This window comes from Plectropomus leopardus, chromosome 19, assembly GCF_008729295.1.
Source record: "Plectropomus leopardus isolate mb chromosome 19, YSFRI_Pleo_2.0, whole genome shotgun sequence".
NCBI classification, from domain to species: domain Eukaryota; kingdom Metazoa; phylum Chordata; class Actinopteri; order Perciformes; family Serranidae; genus Plectropomus; species Plectropomus leopardus.
This window is the reverse complement of record NC_056481.1, coordinates 17,446,894-17,470,746: the sequence shown is the minus strand read 5'-3', so window position 1 is coordinate 17,470,746 and position 23,853 is coordinate 17,446,894. Positions and strand designations below refer to the sequence as shown.

Here is a 23,853-nt window from a genome sequence, read left to right as displayed (position 1 = left end):
ATATTATTTTCTGATTGAAGACACGGAGTTGTTTTGAATTTCACATCTCTCCATCGCTACTGCATGGTAGCCGTATCCATGGCAACGAGATAAACCTGACTGACTGTCCCGCTTATAGCCATCGTCTGTTTATTTTTATGTTTTCTGGGACGTTTTAGATGATTTTAAAAACTCTCTAAGGAACATTTTGTGTGACGGTACAACACAGTGAGACAGATCTGGGTGAAATTTGGAGGCTTTAGGGGCAATTTGAGGTGCATGCTGCGACTTGACCATTAATGCCGGGGTAAGTGATGCAGACTGCTGACTTGGTAGTACATGAAGAGAAAGGAGCAGGTGATCGCTTTCCTGTTTCTCTTGTCTCACGTTTCCTCTGTAACATTAGGACTTAGCATCTCCATGAAGCAGTCGTGGAAAGCCAGCTTTGCCCCCGAGACTGCTTGTCCATACTGACTGAGCTGTGCAGTGCAGTTTAAGAACATTATCCCCTTTTAATCCACTTTGCCTTCTGCTACATGCAGGTGGACAGACTGTCAGATGGAGCAGGGTGCCACAATCAAACACCCGTGTCCATTTTCAATTGCTCTTTTATTTTGGAAACTCATTTATTTTGGAAACTGATCCATTTCTCACATTGAACTTTGAGGCTGGATTTCATCTGTTGTTTTTAAGTACCGGTATCCTTAATTATCTGTTAGTTGTAATTCACAGCAAGTTTTTTTTAATTTTTTTTATTTAGACATGGAGGACCCCGATATACGACAACAGAAGCTGGACAATCAGGTAAAACAGATTTTTCAAAACTTAACTTTTTAACTATACATGAAATAAACTAAATATGTTTGGTATATTTTAACTGGCACAAGAATTAAAATGTATTTTAAATAGTTTACAGTGAGACTTTTAAGTTGCTAGAGTGGGCTAGATTTCAGCTGTGTGCTCCTTTACCAAAACATAACCCAAATATATTCAACTAAAACACAGCTATCACAGTCTATGCTGACGGTGGAGCAATAACTGGATCTTACACCTTGTTAAATAAGCTAACCAGTGGTTAACACTGAGGTAGAGCTTTGCAAATAAATAAAGCGTTCTTGAGTCTCTTGAGCTGTGTCAGAACCACCTGCTGCTTGGAGCCACTGCTCAACCTGAGGTCCTGTTTACACTGAACACGGAGTTACTGGCTTATAACCTCAGTGAATACCTTATGACAGAAAGATTAGCTCTTATTCAGTGGTAAAAGTACTCATAAACTAGCTGAGGTAACCTAAAAGTACAACTAAAAAAGTAGAAAACATAAACAAGATTCTCGTGCTCCTGCATTTAAAATCTTGCATCCATATTCAGTAGTTCTATCACTTGCAGCTGACAATACAGTGGACAATTTACGATTTAAACTTTAATAAAAGACTATAACCAGTTGGGGCGTCGGGTGGCTCAGTGAATAAAGCAAGCGCGCCATAAATGAAGGCAATGTCCTTGCTGCAGCGGCCGTGGGTTCAATTCCAGCTCACGGCCCTTTGCTGCATGTCATCCCCTCTCTCTCCCCCTTTCAAGCTATCAGTCTTCTGTCCTGTCTAATAAAGGCAAAAATGCCAAAAAAATCTTTAAAAAAAAACTACAACCAGTTATATTAGCCCACAAGTATTAATGAATGATTCCAGATAAAGTTCAAAAAACATAACTGGTTCCTTTCTTGGTTAAACAATAGAGTACAGTGTTATTATTCTGACAAAGAACATGGCTGATAATACCCATGATGTTTAGCTAATGGTCTTTTTTGTCTTTAATTGTCATCATATTCATAAAAAAGCAGCAATATCTTCAAATGAAATGGCATTCCTACACTCAGACAACTAACCACTTGAGTAAAAAAAGCCCCACTTCAAAAATCCCGAACTATCCCTTTAAAGGTGCAGTCAGCGATTCTAATCTAATGCACTTTTGTCAAATTTGTCAAAAATTGGGAGCACAAAGGGCTTTTTCACACAATGTTAGCCTCATTTCCACCACACTGTTCAGTTCAGTTTGTTACACATTAGAACAGTTATTTTTGCATTTCTATTGTCAGACGTTATGGATTAGAGAAAATACAGTAAGAGCTGCATAGAGCAGTGAGGTCTAATAACGACAAAATGCACAACAGACCTACGATTTAGATACATTTTCACACAGATTGTGTACCGGTTCTAAGGGTACTTTCCCAAGTGTTTGGTGGGAACGTGGCTTTTGTCTGTGATTATGTCCCCACATATAAATATTAAATTGACAGTTTTAATTCAGTCTAATACTCTATTCTCCCATAGCGAACCCTTTTGATGAAAAAGCAGCAAAAGAAGAGGGCTGATGCTCAAATGGTGGTAGCCAATCGAGATGCTCGCCAAAAGAACCGAAAGCACAAAGCTGCCCACTCTGATGAAACACCTCTGTTGATCAGCCAATCCCTGAGCAACACTTCTCTGAGTGGTTAGTATTATAATCATTTATTATTCTATGTAGCACAGAATGCATTGAACAAAAATAGAAAATCGAGTTCCAGTGTATGGTACAATTCTGTTTGGTCTCATAAATGATGTCAAATACATGTTTTTGTGTTTGTTTTTCCTGAAGATCAAGTTGAACATGCCCATGATAACCCACTGGATGAGATCACATTAGGTGAATGCAACATGACCGCAAGCACAACACTAGATGAAATGCCTTCAGAGAATCCTGTCACTCCCAAAAAAATGAACTTGGAGATCGACAAAGAGCCTGAGGTGAAGTGTGAAGTGGAGAATGGTGCTCAGGTCGAGGGCAAAAAGACAAAGAAGAAAGAGGCAAAGAAACAAAAAGACAAACGTAAGAATATGCAAAGCAGATTTTTTTTATTCTAATGTGTGTTCATGCAAATAACTTGCATGGTATGTTTTAGAGAGTATGTAGACACACATGCAAGGCCATTATGGTATAAGTCCATACAGGCGTTTTTTGGGTGTGTGGGGTTGTGCTGCTTCATAGCACTGGACCCTTAATGGGTGTGCAAGGCGGTGTGACGATAGATGATTGATGAGTGCTCTCCCTTCCTGAAACAGGAAACTAATACAAAATGGAACATTTTCTCAATGTTTCCCTGATGGTTTCTTGGATATCCTGACACAGCACTTTTCAATTTCTCTTCATTTTTCTCCATGACTACTGACCAACGAAGAAAACATACAGGCCACACGCCGACAGCTTATTGGCTTAACCTGATTGGATGAATACTTTTACTAGTGGGCTGTCAGGTTCCAGATTTAAAATCAGACCCCTAGTTTGGAAACTTTAAATAGTTCACCGAACTTTGTTTCTGAAAGTATTTGAGGCAAGAAAAAATACATGCAGTTGTTGTATTTGTCTTCATTTTAGATCAAAAACAGTTCATTTAGTAGTTTTTCAGGAGTTTTCAGAGGCAAAAAGTCATGCAGGATGCTCCTGATTTGTATAAAGCAGCCTAAACTGCAACTTCATAAAGTGGCCAGCATGACGGCCCATCTTAAAACGCAACGCAAGACTACCAGAAAGCATTGCATGGCTGCTTACATAGACAATGAAAGGGAAGCATGGAAATGACAGATCCACATACATACCATTAGTGGTCTATGACTCTGCATGTGTTTGTGCACCGTGCATTTGTTGCATGTAGCTGGAAAACATTTTGCTTTAATAAATAACACATCAGCAACTCACTGCTTTGCTTTCCATCAGAGGTGGAACAGAATGATGAAAAAGAGAAAGACAAGGAGAAAAAGGAGAAAAAAACTAAGAAGAAAGACAAAGTGAAAGAATCTGAAGACCCACAGAAGACAATCAAGACAACCAAACAAGAGCGTAAAAGTAACAATTTATCAGTAACATATCGGTACTCTCTGCATAAAATTCTATGTGTTTAAAGTCACAGCTTTTACAGCATTTAAGTGTCCTCTCTTTTTGCAGAAAAGCACTTGCAGGAGGCTTCAACCCAGGAGATAGAGTCAGTGGAGGTGACGCAAAGTCCAAAGAAGGAAAAATGTGTTGACAGTGATGACGAAGAGGAAGACGTGTCCAAGAGGCGTGTCCCACAAACGCCTAAGAGGAAAAAACAACTCGACACATGTGAGCAATAATCTGGCCCTGTGTTGTGTACAATCAACCATTTTTTTAAAGCCGCTGTAAAGAATATATTTGCATGCATTATCTCCACAGCCAGGTGCCAAATAAGTGACGAGAGCAAAGATGAGGAAATCCAGGAAAAGGACAAAAAGGAAAAAAAGACAAAGAGAGCAGAGAAAACTACGTCAAGTCTCGCTTCCCTTAACTCAAACTACAGAGAGTGTTCATCATCGGGCAGTGAGACTCATGAAAGAGTGAGGCAATACCTTTGTTTAGTGTTTTATCAATACAGACTAGGTGACTACTGTTTTAATTAGTTACAAAAACCATTAAAAAGTGCTGGTGAAATAACTGTCACTCTCTCATGTCAGACAACATCTCCAATATCAGTGGAGGATCTTGAGAAGTTTGCTTTGCGTCCAGCACCCAGAGATGTGACGATCCAGTGTAGGGTCACCAGGGACAGGAGAGGCATGGAGAAGGGCATTTACCCGACTTACTACCTCCACATGGAGAAGGAGGATGGCAAAAGGGTTGGCTCAAATTTAAACTCAGTCATTGTGGACATAGATTTTTAATTCTAAGGACATGATGCAGTTTTCTTGAGCTGTCATTTCTTTAAAAGCTCTCTTTTTTTTTTCTTTTTTTTGGGGGGGGGGGGGCATCATCAAGGTGTTTCTAATGGCAGGCAGGAAAAGGAAGAAGTGCAAAACATCCAACTATCTCATCTCCACTGACCCGACAAATCTGTCCAGAGATACAAACTGCTACATAGGAAAACTAAGGTACAACTCTTGTATTTCTACCTTATGAAAGATCACTCCATCATGGGGGGGGGGGGTTGACCCAATCAGGGTGCCAGATTTGGCCCGCAGACTGTAACTAACTCACTGACCGAGACTACTGGCCTACTATATCTTGCCATCTTGTGAAAAACAAAGTTTCGATATATCTTCAGATCTTTAGGAAATAATTCTATTGTCCTGGGAAAACAGCAATCAGATAATAACATGAACAACTTGTGATGTTCATGTTCCTTAGAAAAAAGATTTTATCTTGTTATCAAGGGAAAACAGAGAAAATTAAATGTTTGAATCCATGGCCGTTTAGTACGGAAGCCCTAAGCGGACATGTTTTTTTTTTTTTTTACAAGCCGTTTTCTCGATATAACGAGATATTATCTCGTTATAACAAGATATTATCTCGTTATCTCGAGAAAACGAACTTTGTTTTCCCGAGATATTAAGTCGTTATCTCGAGAAAACAAAGTTCGTTTTTTGGTTTGTTTTTTTTAAACTTTATTGAATGAACGTCAGAAGAAGAAGTGGCGGGTGGATGGTGTGACAGCAGGTGCCGTGCGGTGTTCAGCGCGGACAAATGCGTGCAGGTTCTCGCCCCTGCATGTACCAAAAAGCACCGGAGCAACAGTATAATAATCTAGTTATGATTACTGATGAATTTGGGTGATGTGTTCCTGTAATAATCATCTTACCTTGCGCATTTGTTGGCGCTGAACACCGCACGGCACCTGCTGTCACACATCATCCACCCGCCACTTCTTCTGACGTGAATCTTACCTTGCAAATGCGCAAGGTAAGATGATTATTACAGGAAACACATCACCCAAATTCATCAGTAATCATAACTAGATTATTATACGGTTGCTCCGGTGCTTTTTGGTACGTGCAGGGGCGAGAACCTGCACGCATTTGTCCGCGCTGGCACGGCACCTGCTGTCACATCATCCACCCGCCCACTTCTTCTTCTGACGTTCATTCAATAAAGTTAAAAAAAAAAAAAAAAAAAAAAAACAAAGTTCGTTTTCTCGAGATAACGAGATAATATCTTGTTATAACGAGATAATATCTCGTTATATCGAGAAAACGGCTTGTAAAAAAAAAAAAAAAAAAACACGTCCGCTTAGGGCTTCCGTAGTTTAGAGCTTCCAAACCAGATGGCTTTTTATCCAGTCAACAACTGAATTAAATTCATCCATCATACCATGTGTAAATTGGTTTTCCTTTTAAATGCATGTTTTATTTGGCATTTTGGCAAACCCACCTTGTTTCATGGAAGCAGTCATTTTACATGGAAGTGAATGCAGCAATCCATGGTTGTTTTTCCTAATCTTGGCAAAGTCGACATTTTCATCTCTCACATGATAGAGGATTTATCTGATCGGACTAATTTGTTTCAGGTCCAATGTTCTGGGTACAAAGTTCACAGTCTATGATGGAGGTGAAAACCCGGAGAAAAAGCCCTTTGTCAAAGAGTGTGAATCAGTGCGGCAAGAACTTGCAGCAATATGTTATGTGAGTCCAAACTCTATACACTATACCAACACTATACACTATACCAACTCTATACACTGTACCAACTCTATAAACTATACCAACTCTATACACTATACCAACTCTATAAACTATACCAACTCTATACACTATACCAACTCTATAAACTATACCAACTCTATACACTATACCAACTCTATAAACTATACCAACTCTATACACTATACCAACTTAAAGCGTAGAGAGAGAGAAAACCTGTAATACGACTGGCTGTTATGTTCCAGGAGACCAATGTGCTGGGATTTAAGGGTCCCAGGAAAATGACAGTGGTCATCCCTGGCATGTTGGAGAACGATGAAAGAGTGTCCATTCGTCCAAAAAACGTATGTTTAAAAAATATCCTAGTTTTTAAAAACAATGATGATGTAGAGTAAGTGTGAAATATGTAAGAACTGATATTTTTCTTATTTTAGGAACTTGAGACTCTCTTGGCCCGCCATGCAAACAACAACACAGAAAAACTGGTAACACTAGTGAACAAATCTCCAAGCTGGAATGAACAGACTCAGTCTTATGTGCTTAACTTCCACGGACGTGTCACCCAGGCCTCAGTCAAGAACTTCCAGATTATCCACCCTGACAACGGTGAGATCTTCTCCTCTCATCAAACACTAGGAAAATTGCTGTCTTGTCTCTATTTCTAACCTCACCTTCATCTGTCACCTCTCTTTCTGCCCTCCCCTGCTGCTTTCTTTTCCAGAGGATTACATAGTGATGCAGTTTGGCCGTGTAGCGGAGGACGTGTTTTCCATGGATTACAGTTTCCCCATGTGTGCCCTGCAAGCCTTTGCCATCACCCTTTCATCCTTTGATGGTAAACTGGCCTGTGAATGACACTTGCTGGTGTGCCTCAAGTGCTTAAAAACTTTTGTAAAAGGTTTAAAGCTACAGTTTGTAACTCTTATGGAAATAACTTTGTGTCATATTTGCTGAAACTGTCACTATATTCTACATGAAACAGACAATCTGTAGAAAAAAACATAATGTCCCTAATTTTTATACTGCTTCTAATGCCATTCACTGGAATCCACCAGAACGCACCCAACTCAACCGATCAGAGCTGAGGATTCTCAAACGCAGCTGACAGTCATGTCAATCACTTTGTGAACTTTGATCAAACTGTCACACTAAGTAGTGCTGATCAAATATAAACTAATATTTAGTCACCGTATTGCCTATTTCTCACCTCAAGCATATTTTTGTGCACTGTTTGGCTGTAATATGAGAATTTATGAACAAGAAGTGTGCTCCATGATGTTTCCTGTACTGTAAAAATAGAGGCTGAATATACTGAGATCAAATGGTAAAAACAGGCAGTGCTGATCAAATATGATTCTGTTACTTCATTGCCTATTTCTTACCAAAAACATACTTTACTGTACTGTTTAGCTGTAAAACTGAAGGCGAGAAATAGGCAATGCAGTAACAGAATCTTGATCCATATTTGATCAGCGCTGCCTAGTTTGACAGTTTGAATGAAGTTCATGGAGTGACTGACATGACTGGCAGCTTAGACACTTCTTGGCTCTGTTTAGTTGTCCTTCACATGTGGCAAAGCCATAAGAAATGCGAAAGAGCAATACAGTAGGAAGAAGATATTTTCACAGATTATCTGTCATATTTGGTACCGTTTGAATATAGTGACAGTTTTAGCAAATATGAAAAAAAAAAATTTCTATAAACATTACCAACTGTAGCTTTAAATCAAAACTCTAGCCATGATTTTGCACAGGGTCATTTTTCATGTTTTGCATTCTGGTGCATTGTAAAACTTTGTATACACTCAATATGGAAAATTATTACACAGACTTAGATTTAAGAGGAGAATAAGTTATTTAAGTAAAATTAATTTAACGGTCTTTCTTTTTATATTTGCCAGCTGTGTAAAGGACTTGTTCAATTCAAATACTGAAGACAACCGTGTAAATATCCCCAGTGGATATTAAATGATAATAATACAACGTTTGCGTGTCTTTCAATGTTTTAAGGGGTTTTTTTTTGGGATGACTTTTAATATTATGATTAGTACATTGTTTTCCCCAGAAAACCTTGTCAACAACTTTATGATGTTGCAATCATGCCCTCAGAGCTTCACCATATTACGTGTTATTTTGAGCCAATAAATGTTTGCTATCATCTTTAGGGTCTTTATCACAAAAAAGGAAACATTCTTATCGAAGTACTAAAAACTTTAAAGGCACTCATATCAGATTTGGCAGGAAACTGCAACTAGTGGCAGATGGAGCCAATTATATCAGGGTTACTGCTCTTGCACAATATAAAGACGCGAAAAATGTCCCATCTTACAAGAGTTTCATTGCTGATCTGAAGCACATTTCAACTCAAGTTAACACTGCTTCGCATGAGGGGGTCAGAAAGTTGTTCAGGTTTCTGCAAATAAAAATAGGCCTCCTTAATGCTCTGTGGTGAAGTAAAGTGATCAGAAGTGTGCAGATATTTCGGAAAGCAAAAACCCAAACTAAACTGAAACCTCTGTTATTACATTGACATGACTGTCTGCATGGTAACAATCTGTCTACTTGTTTCCTGTTGAAATACTCTTTGAAACAAGTTATATATAATATAGCAGCCTTGACTTTTAACCTTTACATACAGGCGCAATAAATGCAACATGTGCAACAAGTGGCGATAATATGCTAACCACCTTGCACCCTTAGGCCACAAATCAACAGTCTTATTAAATACATTCACAAATGTTTTGTCCGAATCAGGCTGAAAAAGCTCGAATTAGCATACAGGGTCAAGCTTGCTGACTTCTTCTTGAGCTACTGCAAATTATTAAATATGATTGACCCAACAAACAGTAACAGAGTCTACTAGTGTGTATGTTATAAACTCTGAGTCGGTAATACCATGAACCATAGAGGAAGACACTCCCAGCTGGTATCTCACAGAATCATCACTACACACCATCAACATTAGGCTGATCTCTATACATTGCACAACACTCTTCTAAATTGCACAATAATTCACATATTCCTATTTCAGGTTACACCACTTAAAGAGAATCACCAATATGTTTTGTCCCACACACATGGACAAATGAGATGATGAGGTAAATGACTGACATCATGTGGATTATCTGACAATTTTAACGTATAAATGTAACATAACATAACAATGGTGAGCACCATTATTGGTTGCTGTGTGACTGTGTGGCTAATTAACCGCAGGTAACTTAGTGATGGTTGACTGATTAGCACCCACAAAAAGGCCTGTGTTTACCAAACACGTGTTTGCACGCCGTACAAATGCTGACACCTTTGAGCAAAATACTACTTTCGACTGCTGCACTTACAGTGCATAATGGCATTTTAAAGTTAAGTAATGGCTTCTGTTTTGGTCTGGTGATACCAGTTGGACAAATAACATGCAGAAGTGTAGAATACTATAATAATAAAAGCAGGTGTAATGAAATTGGCATTTTTTAAAGTGTATCTATTATAATGATTACATTTGCATGGTTATTTTGGATGGCAGGGGGGTGTTTGGTGGTAGGGCAATGTTTTAGTTGATCAAAAGCAACCTTAATGATAAAAAGAAAGATCACTAAATTTTATATGAAGTATTTTAACCACATTTTGCTGTTATACCTTAAAGACTTTTACTCAGGTAAGGTTTTGAATGTAGGAATGTTACTTCTGGTGTAGTATTTTCACAGTGTGGTATTTGTGAAGAATCTGAGATCTTCCACCACTGTACAACTTTGACGTGAGACTCAAGATGTGTGTTTGGTTAGCTGTAACTCTGTCACACGCTTTCCTTTCACAACAGGTCTCTTAAAAAAGCACATCCCCTCCCATCAGAGGCATGTGAACGATAGCTATCAGTGTGAAAAAAAAAACCTCACTGAGACCTCCCTCTCTTGGTCTTCATTAAAAATCATTTTGACAAGAGCTTAGGGGCAGCATGACTTAATCGAGACCTCTCAGGGACCGAGGGGATGTCTAGACCATCTGGTGAGATGGATTGGCGCTCACCACCGAGGCTGAAGCTGATGCTGCCGTTGGTGTTTATGCTTGTATCTACTAACTGCCTGTTGGGAGATCCTATCACAGGTGAGGTCTCTGCCTGCGCTGTTTTGGGTTTTTTATGTTAAAGAAAATCATGATGATCAGAATGTTAGGATTGTACGTTCATTAGTATGATGCTTGGGACTGATGCAAAATGATGGTGCTTTAAAAACTAGAAATAATACAGGATGCACTCTGAATGTTAGAATAAATGACTTAGAGACCATTTTGTCTGTTTAACTGACTGATGAGGACCTGAAGTTTTTAATTCTTAAACAAACCAATATAAACTCATTTAAAGATGCTAGTGAGTCATCAATAAATGTTGCTTTTTTTTGGTCATTTTACAATAAGCAAAAGACAAAGTCACAATTTTCAAGTCTATCCTAAAACAATACTCACATGCCTGTATGCACATTGGTCAGTGGAGATGCATCTGAACAGCACCTTTCTAGTCTTCAGACAACTCAAAGCACTTTCATACTACTTGTCATATTCACCCTTTCACACACATTCATACACTAGTGGCCGGGGCTATCATACAAGGTCCCACCTGCTACTCAGTTTAAACAACCACACACACTCATACAAGCAAGTGCAATTTGGAGTTCGGTTAACTGCCAAAAGATACTCTAAGAAGCTGTCTGGAGGAACCGGGGATCAAACTGCCGATCTTGCAGTTGGTGGACATCTGCTTTTGCCCCGTGCTTAAAAAATGTTAACAACCGCTGTAATTAATTCTTCTGTTCGTATTTCCATAAAGAGGTTCCACCTTAGAGCAAATTCAAAGTTAAAGATAGAGTGCAATCCTTTAAGTCTGTAATTTTAAAGGAATACTTTACCCAAAAAATGATCAATAGTCATGCTACGTTGCCTTGAATTTGTGAAGAAAACGTTTATCTCACATGCCTCCATGGAAACGTTAATGTTTTATTGATTAATTAGGGTCCAAGTATAACTACAGCAAAACTATATGAAAACATCCGTTTGCAAACCTTCAAACTCATTTATCCAGTCGTAAGCTCCATATATAAAATCTCTACTTTGACTCCCAGTAAAACATTGCATGTATATATTTTAGGTGTAGACCACAAACTTGACTGTGTGAACGACTACCTGTCCACCATCAACTGCTCCCTGAGAATCACACCATCAGAGAACAACAGCACCTACTGGCTCACGATCACAGAAATATTGGAAGAGTAAGGCTTTTTGTTGACTGCCATTTATCAATAATGGGTGATCTTATATGATGATGACATTGTGTTTCTTTACTGTTTTGTGCAGAACGAAGTTCAAGTGTATGCTGACAAAGACCAATGAGGATTACTTCTTCTGCTCCGTTCAAATATACCATCCGATGCCAGATGAGCCCTATCCAGACATCTTTGATGATCAAGATGCTTTTGAAATCTCACTTTGTCACAAACAAAATGAGCCCTGTGAGCAGCTGGATAAAGAATATCAACCTGTGAAGAAGAGTAAGGAGCATGCTGATTTTGGTCTGTTCTCATAACCAGACACAACACATTCATCTATGTATATGAATTCCTAAAAGCCTGCCTCTGTGTTGAAATTGTCCCCTCCCCAGTTAAACCAAACGCACCGCGCTTCCTCACAGTCAGCCACAACTCAAGCCAACGCCACTTCACCTGGAAAAGTACCTATGAAGAATATAGTGCTGTCATCGGTCTGCACGATAACCTCATGTATGAGCTCCATTACTACAAAAGAGGAGACAATCACAGCGTAAGATTCAATTATTAGTTTCAGTCTGTTTGGGACCTGTTTATGCCAGTTAAAATCTACTGACAAATCAATAACTAATTAAAGGTCTAGTGTATGGGATTAGGTGACATCTAGCAGTGAGGTTGTAACATTGCAACCAACTGCCACCCATGTTGCACAGATGCGAACTTGACCAAACTAACCCAAACATATATAAATTGTATGGGGAAAAATGCGGAAACAGTATTTTAAAAAACTGAATGAAAAAACGTGAGTAGTGATAGATAATATTTAGCTCATGAACAATTTAAATGAACATCATTTGGGAATCTGAAGGGTGTTGTTCACGTAGGTTCATCTGATAGGTGTGCAGGAGGTGGAAGCCACTGTAACCAAAGGATAAAACAAAAAAAAATGACAATTTAATAAATTACAGATTAATGGTTTCTCACCATTTCTCAGGGTACTATTGTGACAACACCGTCTTTGAGCTGCCAGAAACAAGTAAGTAGTATAGCGACTGTAGGTGGCTGTCGGATCAGTGTGCCGACTGTCTTTGGGTAATGAGAAACTAGGACTGAATTTGACCAATAGCTCTTCTCAACTGCACATATTTTGAAGAAAAAAGCTTTTAATTAAGAGCTCTCACTGAACAACAGCTCTTAAAGCTACATTTTGATACAGGACTGCTTAAATAACAGGCACTCTGGATGAAGGACTGGCTCTAGTTGATTTTTGGACTTTTAGGGGTCATGTAAAACACACAAGCGCTGAGTGCGGCAGAGCCGAATGAAAGAAAGCATAGTTTATTTCAAATTATTAATTAAATAAATAAAATAATAATAATTAAACTATTTATTTTAGTCCTTTTTCGCTATTTGTTTTTCTATCTACTGCTCTACTCATCTATCTGCACTTTTCTTGCATAATTGTCCTGCCATTTTATCTTTGAACTAATAAATTGATTTGTTGATTGATCACAAATGAGCCCCCTTACAGGACATCCTTCTCCTTTACAAAGTTTTACTCCATACTAAACTACTTATTTATTTCAGGCGTTATCACATACGATGACCACCTACAGCGTGAATTACACTGTGGATGATCGCGTGTTTGTGTCAGACACCATGTACGCTGCAAGAGTACGGTCCAGTCCTAAAGGGAGTCATTACGAGGGACAGTGGAGCAACTGGTCTTCTGAGGTTTACTGGGAAACGGAGTCAGCTATGAATGAGATTTACTTGACACCGGCTGTGAATGGTGAGTCTCTTTCAAATGGTCTGCTGATCTAAACTTGATGAAGGGGATCTTCAGACTAAACAAAACTTCTGTAAATATATGTCCAGATCAAAGGATTGGTATCCATCCTATCAATGTAACTTTTAATAGATGGGGATCAGTTATTTTGAGGCCCACCTGATCCTTTGTTTATGTCCACCATCACACAGGTTTCCTAAACATAGAGCACATTTTGTGGCAGATATTCAGGTTTTATTCTAACCTACTCCAACATGTAGAAACTGATTTTTTTCATGTTCAACTTAAACTGCTGATTGAAATATTTTGTTGTTTGTTTTTAGTTAGCTAGTTTTACTATCATATTGTATTAAGCAAAGTTGTGACAAATTTTCATTTGTTGTGGCTGAGAATGTTCAAGCTCAGTTATAACATTACTTCGAAGTGGAATTGTGATTATGTTACTCATTTCTAATGTTTTTATTACAATACTACACTGAAGTGGATTTTAGAGCAATTTCTGAAGACAATTTTAGTTTGCTTACTTTATTTTATTGAAAAAACGGCGCAGTATATTTAATTGCAAGAGCCATGCAAAAATACTTTGTTTGTTTACTTTGTTACTTTTGCAAAAATAAAATAAGAAAACCTTAAGGAACTGTTTGGATGCAGACAGATGCAGATACCAATCAGGATTTGGTATCAGCAGATGCTCAATGTCAGGTGACTTGGATTGAGACTGGGGCACAAAAAAAAAAAACCAACAACAAAAAAAACAAATTGATTAGGACATCCTTAATTACTTTGATCGATCTTTCCTGACATATTTCTGTTTTATTTTAGTCCACACAGACCCCCCATCAAACACTTTTCTTTCTGGACTGGGTAAGGCGTTCATCCCCATAGGTGTGGTGATGTCCCTCCTTGGATTTTTGTGCTACACTACAATTAAAAAGTAAGGTCCACCTTCAGCTTTTGACTCCTAAGTAAATACCAAACCGTAGCAAAGCAAATGCCACATCCTACACCGAACACACACAAAAAACTATCTTCGTATTCTTCACACGTATAGGTGGAAACAAAGTGCCTTCATCCCAACTCCAGCCCCCTATTTCCACACCCTGTACACCGACTGCCACGGAGATTTCAAGGTAAGTTTAGTTCATCACATCTCTTACTGCAACTGCAATAATTGGTACATTAATACAACTACAGCAATCATCTGTGCAACTATTCAAAAGTGCAATATTCTTTCAACTCTTGAATATAGTTTATATTTAACATTTAACATCACAAATTGTATATTCTTGTTCTTCTTCCTCTGGCATATATCTGCTGTACATTGTAGCATCATAAATGTTTTCGAATTAACTTTACATGCTATTTTTATAAAAATAGCATGTAAAGTTAATTCGAAAACAAATTTAAATTTATGATTTTTAAAAATGTTTTAGATTTCATACTAATGCCAATTGTTTTTTTATTATTACTGTATTTCTATTTCTATTTTCACATGCTTGTGCTGGTACTTAACTCTATATGCTTGGCATCAGAGCGCCTTAAACAAACCACAATGTCCCCTCTCGGATCAATAAAGCATCTCTAAATCTGATAATGTCCCTAAACATGACTGTGATTACAGAGCTGGGTGGTTACACAAGAAAACACGGCAGACATGCTGAAGGCAGAGGAAACGGTCCAAATTGACACGCTCACCAAGTGTGCAGTGGTCGAGGAAGAAGAGTGTCCACCCCAATTTCACCACCAGTTCATAGAGGGCAGCACATACAGCAATATAAGCAACCAGTGCTGTGATATTTCTCTCCTGGGCATCCCCTACGCTGTGAGCACCATGGCTCCACTGTCATCTTCAGAGAGCTCGCTCTGCAGTCTGACCCTCAGCTCGCAGCCCGGCAGCTCTGCTGAAGGAGACTCAGGGTGCTGGCTGGAAAGGGACCCTCCCTGGTACTGCAATGAGTACTGCACCCTGAGCGCCTTCCAGCAGAGCAGTGCGGTCGCAGCAGAGCATCACGAGAGCCCCTCAACGAAATGCTGCACAACAGGGACCATCAGAGCGGAGACCATCACTGAGGCATGGGCTGATGTTTGCAAGTAACAACTGGACAGTGAAACAGTGTGATGAACTTTAAATGTTTGGCCTAAAAAGTTCAGCTGCACATATTTACACAGGAAAATGTGATGCTTCAAAAACACCCTAACTGCTTCAAGCTAGAAATATCTACAGTAAATTCTTGAGTTTTCACAGCAAAAATATTTGGCATTTTTAACATTATTTAGTGTGCACGTTTTTGGAATGAGTCATAGCATTAGGCATCACACAGATGATATTAAATATTGAACGCATAACCTTTTTTGCTGGCATCAAATGAGTAAATAGTTTAAAGGAATTGCAAAAATGTTTGTCAGACTGAAGAGACATTCATTGACATTTTTTTTTTTTTTTTAAATGACTGAATAGTTTTGCTTTGTCCCTGAAACTTTAGAAGCTAAGTTAAATTTGCTTTTTATTTTTCTCATTTAATAAATAAAGTGCTGAACTTTTGTAGAAAGTTTTATTTACGCCAACACATACATGAACAAAGCACCATATAACCTTAAAGTCTGATACAGAAGTAAGCCTACCTGCCTCAGTCATCATGGCCATTTTTATTTATTCCATAGCAAACACTCTGAATAACAAAAAGACAGCCAAGGCAGCAGATTCTATCATATATTACAGCATGCTGAATAGAAAACCTGGGAAAGAGAATTAGACAGAGCCATCTAGAGACACTAGTGAGATACAACAGTATAAAAGTGCCATTCATTATACAGCAGTTGAAATACTGACAATGAAATAAGCTAATTTTACATTAAATTTATGGAAAATAAAGGGGGAAACATAAAGGAATAGACCCTGTGAAAGAGCAATATAAAACAAAAAGACATTTTCTTCCTTGAACATTGATGACAGCCAGCTTGCATGGAGTCGAAGAAACTGGTACCGAGCTGTGTCCCTTGCACCACATAAGACAATTAATGTTTAAAAAGAAATGACCAGGGTGCTGAAGCACCCATCCCCTCCCAGCATTATGCGCCAACTGGCAGTTAAGAACGAAAAATGACAGGTCAGAGGAGAACGGATGGCACAGAATGTGTGGAGTTTAAATAGAAGTCTTTAAGCAAGTCCTGATGTGAGAGGAGCACATTCATTGAGAGACTGAGCGGGGAGGTGATTCTTGTTAAACCCATTCCTTCTGCCGCAGCGGAGCAAATCTTCGCCCTTACGAGGGGGAGAATTTTTTGGCTTGTGCTCGAACTCTTTTTTCATATTCTACTCTGTTTTGGCTGGAAAGGGGTTAAAAAAATAGCAGTTACCGTGGCGCTCTGATCATGTCCTCAAATCAGACACAAGAGGCATTTCAAAAACACTGAAACACATCATATTTTGACCAATACTGCAAAAGCAGAAAATGCAAGAATCCTCCAGATCTCTCTTCTGTCAGATTTATTTTTTGGGTTGTAAAACTGAACTGGACAGTCATGCTTGACATGTTTTTTTGTTTTGTTTTTAACGGCACCCCCATGTCATTTTAATCTTGTTCAAACAAATTAAAAACAATACGGTCTTCAGGACTCAGCAGCTCTGTAGGTGTCTTTGATGTGAAGCAAACTAACACCAGGCTGGAGAACCCACTGCCTCACAGTCAACCACTTTATTGTAAAGTGTGGATTTAAAAAAAAAATATGGACACACACACACACACACACTTTTCAGGACTGTATCTTAAAAGGAGCTGTATACGACTTTCAGAGCATTTAAAAAGCAGCAAACCAACATTTGCTGCTTTACCAACAGGACTAGTCAACATGGGTTAAATGATAATCAACCTTCTTGCAAGATCATAATGAGATCTTTAAGTTTCGGAAAATGTAAGTTATTAATACAAAGTGTGGACCACAGAGATTTACTGTAGTGGCAGTGCAATAAAGCTGAAGCATGACAACAAGCTAATAAGCAAAATCCATTCAGAAACATGTGGACATCAGCTTTATCAGGGTGATAAATGATTGCATGTTTTTAGTGTCACCTTTGACAGATGATGCTTCACGTCAGCGAAGATGCTCTCTGGCAGAGTGCACTGATGAGTGATGAGTGTTATTGTGTGAACGTATTTGACAGTGCTGCTGGATAGCGAACTACATCAGTTCATTTTCACCTTCAGGTTTTACAGTGTTTTCGAAACTTGAAAAGTCTTTGTTCTCTGACTTATAAGCATTTGTTTGTCACAAGCACAGTTTATTTTGAGGTACAAAGATGACAATACTGTTGCATAATTTAAGAGAACAATAAAGAAGCCCTTCATTCCTTTTGTAGTGTTACTGTTCCTTAGGATGTCTATAAAGTGCAAGAAAAACTTACCAGGTTCAATGTCGAAACATTTTTTTGCACTGTATATATTTGTGTATTAATGCTTTACATCTAATTTCCTTAACCTTTTTCAGACATGTAGGTCACTTTGTAAATCATCTAGTATTTTCACATTTCAGCATCACCTTTAAAAAAATAAATCTCACATCACTCACCAGTAGATTGTGTAAGCCTCTGCTTGGGCTGGATCCTGGATATTTGGTTCGTTTAGGAGTTCCTGGATACCTAATAAGATCTGTAGGATAAATGCACCAATGGGACAAAATCATTTTTATAATCAGCACTCGATTCATTTTTCATTTCTTGATGAGGCTGCTTCTACGACCTGTAAGTCACATTAAGTTCTGGGCCAGTTACAGGAACTCTACATTTTTATTTGGGTTAAATCTCACTAAATGATTCAAAAACTTGTGGCCCTTATTTTCTAGGACAGTCAGTAAACTGGACTAATTTGCAGACCAAAAAAATAAATAAAGATTTTAGATATTTTAAATTGAATATCAGAAAACTTCCATTTAATTTACCAAATTCAATCTTTTCAAGTTTTGACTGACTATGCCAATATATCCAACACTGTCAACATTATCATAGCTGCTAGATTGTCCTTTTAATGCTTTGCTGTTTTTCATGCAAATTAATTTGAGATGCAAATACAGTTTTAGAGGTATGGTATGAAACCAAAGAATCTACAAAAAAAGATTTTTTGGAAAAGCCCTATAATGTGAATGAGGTGTGCTTTGCAATGCAAACCTGCTTTATTGTGATGGCTGGTCTCCAGTCCTTGTCCTCCTCTAGAATAGATAGGCATACTGTGCCTGATGGATACACATTTGGGTGAAAGAGTGGAGGCTCAAATTTACCTGAAACATGAGAAAATGTTAACTGCACTTATGTTTCGGATCCATTACAAATGTCAGACAAGATAAACAAATTCCTCAAATGTCACTCGGCTTTTCCTCAGTATGCACCGATGGAATGTCCCACTAAAGGACGCAGCTTCTGTTGTTCTAATGTTATTTTAATGTGACATTCAAACAACACCACCCCTGTAGCTGGATAGTAGAAACATTATACATCAGTGCCCTCACACTGTGAACGACCCACAGAGGTAATGTAAAGATTTGGTTTACACAGAAGGCAAAATGTTTTGTGCAGTTGAATTGTCGCAAGCAGTTAAGCACCAGCTGTAAGCTTTATCAGCGCTCCAGCATTCAAATGATCACCGGCAAGCCACCACTTAACATCCGTATTTCTGTGTTTGGTTTGGAAGTCATTAAAGGGAACCTATTATGCTTCCCTTATTTTCTGTCATATATATCACGTTACAATGTCGGGTGTCTACTTTAAACATGGCCAAAGTTTCAAATCATGAGGTAAATGCATGTAGATGTTATCTCTGAGCAAAAAACCCCAGGCTTCAGACTGTTCTGAACACTCAGATAACATCAGTTTGCAATATATCTCTTCATGTGGTCATCTGCTCCAGACACGCTACTGCAAGTGTTTGCAATACCTACAATGCTACATGTAGCTCAATGCTAATTGTGGTGGCCCATGTTGTTAGTTTATCCCCAATTTCAGGTCGTAATTCTGCTTGACAAAGTTCAGTTGTATTTAAAAGCTTTTATTGGGGATTTTTAACGGGGAAAATGCTGGTATAACGCAGTCATTCCCCAGCTGCAAGTACGTTACATGCAGCTACATGCTAACTTCAGGGAAACGTGTAATATTGGTTGCTGATGTTGTTAATTTCTCCCAGATTTTGAATAAGATCCCTGAATATGTTCAGGTGTGTTTAGAATAGCGCTGTACCAAATTTAGAATTACGTCAGCTGGATGAGATTCAGGCGCTGAAATGGAGCATCTAAGACATGGTGAAAACAGGTGTCCCAGCACAGACAGTTTAAGGTTAATAACAATAATTTTGTTGTGTTTTTTTAAAATTTTTTTTTACATTAAACCATGTAAACATGTCCTAATGGACACCGTAGACAGTATATAAAAATGGATGACATGACAGCTCCCCCAGAGTCTTGATCCCCCCCTGCTGGCTGGCTGCAGCATCATAACCCGGTCGAACACTCATCAGCTTTAGAGAGAAAGCTTTAACATGGGTTACTATCTTACCTACAGAGATACCTTCAGATTATTATCGCAGCCCTATAGCAGACTGTGGTTACATAGCCTTTAGCTATACAATATGCTCTTCTTCATAACAAGCATACTTCAACATGCTGAAAGAGATTAATCAGTTTGGCTAAGTACCAATGAGGTGATATGTCGTCTTATTTGGCCACAGCACAGTTTTCAGAGTTGATACATCAGCAGGGACAATATTGAGGCTTGTTGCTTCTCAGTGTTGAGAGGGCTGAAAGACTCCTGACCTCATCTGGGCCATGTCAAACATTTTCATTTACTTAATGTGAGTGTCAGTTTTCTGTTGACAAGCCAGACTGTTACTCATGCCAGTGTCAGAAGAGAAACTATGCCTGCAAAATGCCCCCAAATAATGACATGTACTGTGGTATGCACCCCCGTTTAAATGATAGATGGCGTGTTTTTCTGTGCAGTCTAACTCACACAGATTTCTACAAGCACCTGCTACAGCATAGTAACAATGTGTAGTAATCACATAATAGTTGTGCTTAAACTGAACACAGGTTGTAGTCTGTAACTCACATTTTGGTGGTGAAGAAGGATAGTCATCCTTGAACAACATGCGCAGTTTGAACAGGCCTCCTTCCCACGGAGTCTGAGGAGACAGACAACTATTAGATTCATACATTCGTACAAGGTCCCACCAAAAATAATTTATTATCAAGTTAATTGTAAAACAGTCTTTAGGGACATTGATGTTCAAACTGTTACTAAGAATAATCAACTTTTCACAGATTCAGATGTCCCTGAATATTTTGCTGAACATGTTAGCATTCATGCTAATACAACAGTACATGCAAAACACTTGAGTTGTATTATACAATAAATTTGTTAAAACAGGGTGTCTCCAGGTATCAGTCACTAAATTTATTGTTTTTAAGTCCCTTCCAAGATATTTTTTTTAACCAAATTTAAGACTGATTTTTGGACAAATCATATTTTTCTTATTTTCTTTTGAGACCTAATATTTATAAAAAATGATTTTAAGACATTTAAAGATTTTTAAGGACCTGCAGACACCCTGTAAAACCATACACCTGCTACAGAAAAGTCAGGCCTTACAAAGATCATGTTTTATTTATCAATGGTTTCTATATAAAAAAATATATATATATTCTGTACGCAGACTATGAAACACCTTACCCCTTTCTTTCCCGGAATAGCACATTCCCAATTCATGAGATTCATGGTTCCATCTGGATTTTTTGTTGGTACAGCCACAAATCCCTGAAAAATGGAAGAGGAGAGTGCAAACATTTAATAAATCAGTGTTTACCATAGGACTTGATACCATCTACTGATGGCTTAAGTAGAACCTAATAATGACACTAAAAAAGTTTCATCTCTTAAGACAATACTTACAAAAGGATGGTCCTTCCGCCATGCCTTGCGCTCCTGGGCAAGCCGGCTCAATGCAATGCCTGACATGATTTGTGGACTCCTGGAACGACACAAAATATCAAGTCAATTATATGAAAATATTCCTAACCAGGTTTGACTTGGCAGGAAGGATTCACAAGCTCTAGACGTGTGGGGGTCACTGCCTTGAAAACTTGAACTGACCTTGTTGTCATCACATTGTTTTTTTTGTTTTTTTTTTAAATCAAGCATAAAAGCCAAAGGGATTTAAGAATTTGATTCTCTTCTCTGCTTTATTTCAGTGTAAATTAAACATATTTTGACCTACAGCAAAACAATCTGGGTTGTGTAAAGCTTTTTCATACACAAGGGTAGGACAGGGCTCAGCAAGTAATCAACTTTTCTTTCCAATTACAATTTTGGCTTCTAATGATTATGAAAACAAGATAATCAAGAAAAAACAATATTGTGCCACTTACCATTTTGCATTAATACTCTTGCCAACTTGGCAACTATTTGCTAGGTTCAGCAATTTTTCAGACCCTCTTAGTGAGAATAAGCCAGAAATCTATTCAAATATATTAGTTATTCATTCCCATACATGCTGCTCAGAGTAATGGGATTCCATGGCTCTTTGGCAAAATGTGCAGTCTCCCCTTTTCCAATTGTGCCATATTTATATTTATTCATTAATCTAAGTTTTTACATTTATATTTTTTAGTTTTTTAAGTTGAGTGTTTAAAGTTAAAAAAAGGGTTTTCTTTTAAGTTCAACAAATCCATAATGTTACCAAAGTTAATTAGTAATCATGTTAAATTAGCCTGATCACAATATTGACCAAGAATAATTGTAATTATGATTTTTGTCATAATCGAGCAGCCCCAGATATGGGGTTTGGCTCTTTCTACACGATTCTGTGATTCTAGTAGAGTAAATACTAACAGTTTTGCCAAAAGTCACAGGTAAGCTCATACCTAAAATGATTTAATATACAAATCAAAGTATCAGAAAACCTAATATTATCCCTGCAGTGAGCTCCAATAATCAGGCACAGTTATCAGGATATCCTGCACACATTTTTGTTTGGCGAATTTACTCTGTTATATCACCTGGACACAATTACGGCTACTTAATCTATGCATGGCGCATCATGAAACATTGTGTTATCATCTTCACTTTTACTGATTTATCTTTTCACACAGGGCGTCGTCAGTCCGCTTTAAATCTAATTAGGAGCTCTAATTAAGCCCCAACACTGGAATGTCTAATTATCTCTATAGCAACGATGCTTTGGAGGTAACGTTAATTTAAAAAAAGAGAGGCAAAGCAACAAAACGACACAAGCAACGACTTCAAACTGCCCACACAGCCTTAACCAACTTTCTAGTTATACTCTATGTAATCTGGAAGCCTTAACCACTTTTCATCAACCTTCCAGTTATGTGTTTTAAAGAATGGTTTAAGCCGACATGTCTGGCACGCTAAGGGGCTAGCAAAGTTAGCCGGGGGTGATAATGTCTACAAAAACCGATTCTCCTACTCTCTTTCGGTTGCGCCTTGTGTTGAACAAAAGGCCCCCGGGAAATGAAACCACCTACGTTTAATTTATTTGATGTTCGTTAAGTTTTACAGCAAACTTGCTGTCAACATAAACGTCAACAAACTGACCATAAAAGCTATTTGATTAGCAAGCTAACCGGTTAGCATCATAAGCTAACTCATGTGCGCCAGAATAATGCTATATCCTATCAGGCGCTGGCGCTGTTAGCGTCTGACACGGCCTGATGCAGCACAAAAATGCGCAATTGCACTTGATTTGAACACTATTTTGGATGACAGAAAAGTGATAACTGCTTCTCCTCTAACGCTTAATAACACCTACTTGGGACTAACAAACACGGATGTGTTATATTGTACGAGAATACACAATATGATAGTCCATTAAAGAATAGGGACAAAGAACGCCAGAGCTGAAAGGCGCACATTTGTGCATTACCAAACTAGCGAAAATGGCGCAAACTGAAGCGGGTAAAATATCACAATACACGACAAAATTAACATGTGCCTTAATCAAGGTGTGCTCCTACCTTTCAGTATGGCTGCACTGGCTCTGGTGATTAGGCGAAATGAATTAATCGTGTTCAAATCCCGTTAAACCCTGCAAAGTTTCCCTCCTGAAAAACCACCCGCTCCGACTCGAGACCAAACGGCAAAGCGAAATTGTCACCCGTCACGTACTTCCGTCTTTGCTTATATACACCATAGGAAGATCAGACTGCTAGTCTATGTTTCAACGGTATGTGTTTTTGAGTGTTATATGGACGTAAGGTATTTTTTTAACGTTAACTTGTTAATTATTTAATGTTTTTATAGGCAGTGTAAAGCTTCTGCTGATAGCATACAGCAGTAAAGCTCATCTTTGATTTGCGACAGTTGCTATCGCTGG

At 38.3% G+C, this 23,853-nt stretch overlaps 3 protein-coding genes across 3 annotated transcripts; 2 read left to right on the top strand and 1 right to left on the bottom strand.

The window, feature by feature from the left end:
* Positions 1-741: 741 nt before the first annotated feature.
* Positions 742-7,295, top strand: si:dkey-220f10.4 (tubby protein homolog). Its single transcript, XM_042508510.1, has 12 exons — positions 742-783; positions 2,307-2,466; positions 2,611-2,841; positions 3,727-3,855; positions 3,955-4,113; positions 4,204-4,364; positions 4,482-4,643; positions 4,783-4,895; positions 6,308-6,422; positions 6,686-6,784; positions 6,875-7,046; positions 7,162-7,295. The coding sequence occupies exons 1-12, from the start codon at positions 742-744 to the stop codon at positions 7,293-7,295; spliced, it is 1,677 nt and encodes a 558-aa protein (XP_042364444.1).
* Positions 7,296-10,385: 3,090 nt separating this feature from the next.
* On the top strand, positions 10,386-16,022 carry LOC121958801 (interleukin-21 receptor). Its single transcript, XM_042507933.1, has 8 exons — positions 10,386-10,540; positions 11,577-11,697; positions 11,783-11,976; positions 12,087-12,244; positions 13,279-13,483; positions 14,303-14,414; positions 14,532-14,610; positions 15,102-16,022. The coding sequence occupies exons 1-8, from the start codon at positions 10,426-10,428 to the stop codon at positions 15,573-15,575; spliced, it is 1,458 nt and encodes a 485-aa protein (XP_042363867.1). The 5' UTR covers positions 10,386-10,425; the 3' UTR covers positions 15,576-16,022.
* LOC121958802 (SUMO-conjugating enzyme UBC9-B) lies at positions 16,019-23,621 on the bottom strand. The gene is made up of 7 exons (XM_042507934.1): positions 23,495-23,621; positions 21,411-21,489; positions 21,192-21,275; positions 20,571-20,643; positions 18,642-18,751; positions 18,047-18,126; positions 16,019-16,807 (listed from the first exon to the last, which is right to left on the bottom strand). The coding sequence occupies exons 2-7, from the start codon at positions 21,474-21,476 to the stop codon at positions 16,744-16,746; spliced, it is 477 nt and encodes a 158-aa protein (XP_042363868.1). The 5' UTR covers positions 21,477-21,489; positions 23,495-23,621; the 3' UTR covers positions 16,019-16,743.
* Between the last annotated feature and the right edge of the window lie 232 nt (positions 23,622-23,853).

What these genes read in the sequence shown, in the direction of transcription:
- si:dkey-220f10.4 (XM_042508510.1), top strand. Translation starts at nt 742, where the DNA reads ATGGAGGACCCCGATATACGACAACAGAAGCTGGACAATCAG. An exon ending in GCAGTGAGACTCATGAAAGA is followed by an intron (nt 4,365 to 4,481) that starts GTGAGGCAATAC and finishes CTCTCATGTCAG; the next exon opens with ACAACATCTCCAATATCAGT. An exon ending in TGCTACATAGGAAAACTAAG is followed by an intron (nt 4,896 to 6,307) that starts GTACAACTCTTG and finishes AATTTGTTTCAG; the next exon opens with GTCCAATGTTCTGGGTACAA.
- LOC121958801 (XM_042507933.1), top strand. Translation starts at nt 10,426, where the DNA reads ATGTCTAGACCATCTGGTGAGATGGATTGGCGCTCACCACCGAGGCTG. An exon ending in AAAGAGGAGACAATCACAGC is followed by an intron (nt 12,245 to 13,278) that starts GTAAGATTCAAT and finishes TATTTATTTCAG; the next exon opens with GCGTTATCACATACGATGAC. An exon ending in ACTGCCACGGAGATTTCAAG is followed by an intron (nt 14,611 to 15,101) that starts GTAAGTTTAGTT and finishes CTGTGATTACAG; the next exon opens with AGCTGGGTGGTTACACAAGA.
- LOC121958802 (XM_042507934.1), bottom strand. Translation starts at nt 21,476, where the DNA reads ATGTCAGGCATTGCATTGAGCCGGCTTGCCCAGGAGCGCAAGGCATGG. An exon ending in CAGCCATCACAATAAAGCAG is followed by an intron (nt 18,127 to 18,641) that starts GTTTGCATTGCA and finishes TTTATCCTACAG; the next exon opens with ATCTTATTAGGTATCCAGGA. An exon ending in GAGGCTTACACAATCTACTG is followed by an intron (nt 16,808 to 18,046) that starts GTGAGTGATGTG and finishes ACCCCTTTCCAG; the next exon opens with CCAAAACAGAGTAGAATATG.